The sequence below is a fragment of the Caenorhabditis briggsae genome, assembly GCF_000004555.2.
Source record: "Caenorhabditis briggsae complete genome, chrI, whole genome shotgun sequence".
In the NCBI taxonomy this organism is placed as follows: Eukaryota; Metazoa; Nematoda; class Chromadorea; order Rhabditida; family Rhabditidae; genus Caenorhabditis; species Caenorhabditis briggsae.
The window spans coordinates 11,249,156-11,256,150 of NC_013489.2; the positions used below are offsets into that span (position 1 = coordinate 11,249,156).

A 6,995-nucleotide genomic window follows, 5' to 3' on the forward strand; every position below is an offset into this window, starting at 1 on the left:
TAGCCGTGCGGCTTTTCACGGCCTTTTGAAATAATTGTTTCATGAGAAACGTAGATTTTTTTTTAAAAGTAGGACAAAAAACGAAATTACTCAAAAACTAATTGATTTTCACTTCACGCGTTTTCATGAGGCTATCCGCGGCCGACCTCGGCTACCCGCAGCTTTTCACGGCTTTTGCAAAAAAGCCGCGGCCGGCCTCAGCCTCAAAAATCGAGCCGCGGCTGAGGCCGGCCGCGGTTCAGCGCTTTTTGCACAGCCTTGATATTATCGAATGATCAAATTAGGTCATATCCAGTTTCATAAATTTTTTACGAAAAAGACAAAGTTTCGGAATGTTTTTAAAGTTACAATGGGAGTTTTTGGATCATTACTATAATCGCTTTATTAGCTAAACCTTATAAACATGAAAATACATGAATTTTCTCCATTTTTTAAAAATCCTAACCCCCCCCCCCCAAACGAAAATCGATCAATACTTACCAAAAAGAGGAGAAAAATATGCCCTAGCTCGATCAAAAATGTCATAAAATTTCCCAGAATCGACCGGAAAAACGGACACATAAAAATTGGGAAAATCGGAAAATAAAAAAAGAGAAAAAAGAAGAACAGTCAGTGTGTCGTTTTGTCGATGTGAAAAGCAGTATTTATATGAAGCCTTTTTCGATTTTTGATCGAAAAATTTTTTCTAGCTGCAAAAAAAAAAGAGAAAATTTGAATTTCAAATTTTTCGGTTGACATTTTTTGTTTGATGATTACATAGTATGAGAAAAATATTGGGGTTTTGGAAGTTTCGAAATTATAGGTTTTGAGATTCCAGATTTTGAGATTCTACAATTCTGAAATTCTGAATTTCTGTAATTCTGTAATTCTGGAATTATAAAACTCTAAAATTCTAAAATCCTGAGATTCTGAGATTCTGAGATTCTAAAATTCTAGATCTTGAACTTCGGAAATTCAAAAATTCTGAGATTCTGAGATTCTGAGATTCTGAGATTCTGAGATTCTGAGATTCTGAGATTCTGAGATTCTGAGATTTTGAGATTCTGAGATTCTGAGGTTCTGAGATTCTGAGATTCTGAGATTCTGAGATTTTGAAATTCTGAGATTTTGAAATTTACAGTATCGAAGTACGTAATATATCAAAATAGGCTTTAAAAATGCTAAATAGGGGTCTAAAATAGGCTGAATTAGGCTTAAAGTAGGCTACAAAGGCAAAAATGACTCGATTCAAGCCGAAAACAAAGGATTTTGCTGAAAAGGGTTATCTAATCCATTTTTAGATTATGAATTTCTGAAATTAAGTTCTAAAATTCATACATTTTGAAATTCTGAAATTCCGATATTCTAAGAACTGAAAAACCACATCTATGGGTTTCCATATCCGAAAATGAGAAAAATACATGATCCTGACACATACGCATGAGATTTTTCATCCTATAGAAAGAAGGATTATCTTCACAAAAAAAAGGGAATGAGAGCCCCGAGTGCATCACCACACACTGAAAGCCCTCAAAAATTGATATTATTATAGAGCAAAGAGAGAGTCATTGGATTCGAGAGACGCAGAGAAATTGGGAGAGGAGATAATCCGATATAGAAAAGGGGAAGGAATGAATATGTTTTTTATCTTTTTTTTCGGAAGGAAAAGAATATGGATAATTCTGGAAAGCGGAAATTGGGAATGTTTTCAGTTTCAACATTATTTGATAAAAATTATTTAGCATATGGTTTTTGATGAGTTGTGCATTGGCGATTTTCAAAATTTTTATCATTTTTTTCAATTTTATAAATTTTCGTTGTCGAGTAATCTGAAAACAAATTTTGTGAGCTATTTTCATGACTTTCGAGAAGAGATAGCAATAAACTCACAATCAGTGAGAATTTCAAAATTTCGAGGCGGTTTCACAGATTACGGTAAGTTGCAAAGTTGATTACTGTAATCTATGCAAACGCTATTACAGAAATATTCAGTTTGAATGTTCGAAGCGCAACATAATGAGCCAATAATACTTTCCTGAATCTATAACTTTGTTGTGAAGCAGATGGAAAATTTCCTATCCAGTTTGATTTTGTCTAGCATGTTTTTGTAAATAATATGTGGTTAGATGAACAATAAGAATGTCAAAAAAGCTTAAACTATAGAAACAAGTGTCAAGAATACGATAGATTTTGTCAATTTTACAACTCCGGAAGCTTTGCGAACCGGTGGAAAAAAAGAGAAATAAAATAACCACTGAGATCGCGACACCAACGGATTTGTAAACGAAAATTACGTTTCTTTGAAATATAGCTGAAATTGTAGAAAAGTTTAGCGGTTTCAAAAAGTTATGATCAAATAAAGCAATTTTCCTTCATTCAACCATGGTGAATTTTTTCAAAAAAAAACAACTACTAATTGATTGGTTTTTGGTAAAAATGTTGATGTCTAAAGTGAATGAGATCAATGAAAAATCATAGTTACAACTTTTCAATTTCGTGGAGTTAATATCATTGTAATCGCTGAGTATTTCGAAAGTTCGCGACTGCCTATCAAGCAAATAATACCGATTCTGGATTAAATGAAGAAAAAAAATCAAGAAAGCCTAAATTACAGGAAAACATGTTAAATTTTTAAGAATTTTTAAAGGGATTTCTTGGAATTTCATAATGTTTGAAATCTATCAACTTTTCATAAATAAAATGAAGTCATTGAGTTGTAATCCAAAATTGTTAGTTTGTGTTATGGATGAAACTGTGAAAAATTTTAGCAGTTTCAAAAATAAGTTATGAGCGAACCCTTTTTTACGGCCTTTTTCTTCATGTCATTTAACTTTTATTAGTGGTAAAATCGTTACAAAACTCTTCAGAAAATAAATTGTATGAAAACCCATGAAAGTTGCAATTTTAAAAAAGTTAAAATAATTGTAGTCGGTGAGCTAATCCGAAAATTGAAATTGATTAGCATGCCAAACTTCTGAAAATTCTCAAAAATTAACACACATTCTCTGTAGTTTTCGAGCAACCCACTGTACAAAAATAAATCAAACTGTTTGGAATGAGTTGGTTTTGCATACAGTTAGTACACCTAAACTTCCAAGAATTTTGAAAACACTTTTGATTGGCTCCGCCCACTTTGATCCGATCTACAAAATCGGTCGACCAAAAAATAATTTTTTTTTCTTTTTTGAGATAAAAGCAAAAATCTTTTTGGAGTATACATATTTTGTTATTTCATACATTTTTCATGTTGAGACCAAATAATAAGAGTTTCATCTTCCAATAGAAAACCTATGATTTTTGGAAATTCTGTGAATTTTCCAATTTTTCGTTATCCTGGGTATGTTTTTCCATTATTTATTTTGCAGATTCGAATTTCTCATAAAATTTTGCTTTAGAAACTTATGTTCTGATCAAAGAATTCTAGGACCGGAACAACGAATTTCGACCAAATGTTGATTTTTTTGACTACTGAGAAATTTCCAATTTTCTTTTTGAATTTCAGTTTTTTTAAAGTTCTACTTTCTTTGTGAATTTGAACATTGTCACCACAATTGCATTATTTAAAAGCAAGACCGGTGCAAATTTCACTCTATTTTCAGATTTATCAAAGAAAACCTCTCAAAAATCAAAATTCGGGTTCCAATGACTATAACTTTTTTCCGAGAAGAGTTAGAGTCTTGAAATGTTCTGACGAAAGATGAATAAACATATGAGCAATTTAAAAAACACAAAATTTCGTGTTTTTATTGAAGTCCGAAAAAATTTTCCGAACATTTTATGAACACGACCTCCTAAAAATATGGAACATTTTTTCAAGGTTCTCTAGCATGTGAAGCTTTGTTTTCAGGAAGACATCAAAAATGTTAAATCATTCAAAGAGATTGGTTTTTTACAAAAAATGTATGTTTTTCAAAGCTGAAAGCCCAAATGCTTGATTCAGCTACAGTGAAATCAACAAAAACTCATCGCTTAAATCATTTTTTCTTAGAACAAGTTTTTTCTCAAAATTTTTCTGGAAATCAATCAAATTATACATTTAAATAACATTTTTGATTGATTTACGTTTTATTTCAGTTCAAAACATCAGCTAGCTCTAGTTTACACATGCATCTATATTGGAGCAAATTCTAACGGAAGTTTGTGCTCTGTTCACGAGTATTTTGATAAAATATCACAATGTAACTGATTATCAACACAAAAATTGAATAAATAATCAAAAATTTTGAGAAAAACTTGTTCTAGGAAAATATGATTTAAGCGATGAGTTTGTGTTGATTTCACTGTAGCTCAATCATACATTTGGGCTTTCAGCTTTGAAAAACATACATTTTTTGTAAAAACCAGTCTTTTTGAATAATTTTACATTTTTGATGTCTTCCTGAAAACAAATCTTCACATGCTAGAGAATCTTGAAAAAATGTTCCATATTTTTTTTCAAAAATCATAGGTTTTCTATTGGAAGATGAGACCCTTATTTTTTGGTTTCAACATAAAAAAATGCTTGACATAACAAAATATGTCGCGGTTAGGGATTGAGGGGTGATGAGCCCACACTCCTAGCGAACCGTGACTGCTATGCAACCCTTGGCTCCTTCCGTTGAGATGGTAGTTAACAGTGGATTGGTTCACAACGTGTTTATTGACACTAGCTGGGCAACAGAGATCCCAGAAGGATACAGTAGATGTTAGTGAATAGGGGTGACAAGAAGGGAGCGAAGGAAGGAGCGACCTCTCTACACGAATGCCGGAGGGACGACTGATCCGGGAAAGGATGACAATTGATCAGTGATAGAGGAAGTTAGAGACGCAGGGACAAGGAGGGGAGAGAGCATAGAGTTATGAGAGAGTGTGTCTGCTCCTGCTTGGCGGTTGGTGAGTCTCCTTTGCCGCTGGTCCTGTAGAACATTGTGCGATGGAGCGCTTCTTCGGTAGGTGCGAGAGAGCACGTGATGTTGAGAGACGCAGATTGCTTGGCACGTCTGATTGGGAAGTTGTTACTGTAGAGTGTCAATGGTGGTGTTGTAGCTTCGTGTGAACCTTGTTAGCGACTGAATGATGCGGAATGAGTCTACTCCCTCCGTGCTATCACACAAGCACGTCTGGGAGATATATTAGACGGTTGCGCCCCTGGGGGGGGGGGGGAGCGACAAAATATGTATACTCCAAAAAAGATTTCGCTTTTATCTCAAAAAAGAAAAAAAAATTATTTTTTGGTCGACCGATTTTGTAGATCGGATCAAAGTGGGCGGAGCCAATCAAAAGTATTCTCAAAATTCTTAGAAGTTTAGGTGTACTAACTGTATGCAAAACCAACTCATTCCAAACAGTTTGTTTTATTTTGTACATATGACAGTTGATCGATGCTCGAAAACTACAGAGAATGTGTGATAATTTGTAACATGAGTAAAACGGTGAAAAAATTTTGCAGTTTCAAAACAGTTACAACCACATTCCGAATTTTATATTCATTCACTCGTCGCAATTTTTTTTCAACAAAAAAACCATTTACCATAAACACTCTAATAGAAAATCATCCAACCCGTAACGTAACCTTTGAGCCCATATATCTCGGTTCATGTTAAAGGTATCAAAAACTGGTCAACTGACGAAATAGTTTTGTTATTGTAAAAAACATTTTTCAGTTGACCACTTTTTGATATCTTTCACAGAAATCGAGATACATGAGCTCAAAGTCGGCGGTTCGGGGGGTCTTCTATCAGAGTGTTTACGGTAACTTTCGAAATTCACAAAAATTACAAGTTTCATTGACAACTTATACAAGTATCTGACTCAAAATATCACCACTGTTATTTCAGTTAAAGGTGGGGGGACAGGAGATTTTACGGGGGATTTTTGGGGCCAGAGTATGCATTCTACCGTAACGGTGTACAACGCTTAATGTCACTCTGCGTACAGCAGTCGCCCTCGCCTTTATGTATGCAATCGGGTAGCGGGTTTCTCTTTGCACGCGTAGCTCAGTCGGTAGCGGCGCCGCACCTTCAACACTCGCCTCGACAAATTCAACTCCTCGAGGAGCATATTTAAACGAAATTTCGACAACATTATTTTTCTCATGTCCCCCCACCTTTAACAGATTTTTGATATCTCCCATAAGAATTTAGATAATTGAGCTCAACGTACACATATAGGGTTGGGCTTCTGTTAGAGCAATTAGCCTCAAAATTACTATGTGGTATATAAACTATTTACTCCAGGCAATGAAAATCCGAGACAACTATATTTATTGAACACAAAAAACATATTTTTTTAGACATTCCGAGTAACACAAAAAATTGTAGTTTTCTTGGTAAAATGAGGCGTACATACCTTGTGATAAATAGGGGAGATCAAAAAATGAAAGGCTATCCAAAAAAAATATAAGTGTGACCGGAAGTCGTGAGAAAAACTCACTTGACTGATCCCACGACATGTCTTATCAGAAACCAAAAGGAAGAAAAAGGAAGAAAAAGAGATCACATGTACTTATTTCAAAGAGGGGAAAAAATAATGATAGAGGATGAGAAATAATCAGTGAGAGGGAAAAATGATGAGAAAGAAAAAACAAGGAATCAGTGAAAAGAAGAAAAATGGAGTTTTTGGGGGAGATTAGAAGATTTTGATAGACTTTGGTGAGGAGAAATGCAGCACTTTTTTTTTTACAATATTGGATTCGGGCAAGTGTGACACTAATGAACTCCATGACATTGTTGCAAACAGATTCAAAATAAAGGTTGTATCGTTCGCTAGCTGTTGTAGATATGTTCCTTCTTCTCAATAAATCTTTTGCATCATCGAACTATTGGTCTTTGCAGCGAATTGGGCAGCTTTCAATCTTCTATGATCTGTTTGATACATTCCATCTTTCCTGAGCTCTGACGATAACTCTGCCAAACGTTTCGGTTTTTTGATTGAATGGAATATCCTGATACCTGAAAGTTACGAATTTTTTCCTATATATATACCGTAAAACCTCTAATAGAACGACACCCGGATCGTCCACTTTGAGCCTATATATC

The 6,995-nt window shown here is 34.4% G+C and overlaps 1 protein-coding gene across 1 annotated transcript in view; it reads right to left on the reverse strand.

Annotated features, from left to right (window-relative positions):
- Positions 1-6,750: 6,750 nt before the first annotated feature.
- The window catches only part of CBG25405, a gene marked incomplete at both ends in the record, with an annotated part of 1,190 nt that continues 945 nt past the window's right edge, over positions 6,751-6,995 (reverse strand). The window contains one exon of the mRNA XM_045241254.1: positions 6,751-6,908. Coding sequence (XP_045098802.1) covers positions 6,751-6,908 — 158 coding nt within the window. The remainder of the gene's footprint in view (positions 6,909-6,995) is intronic.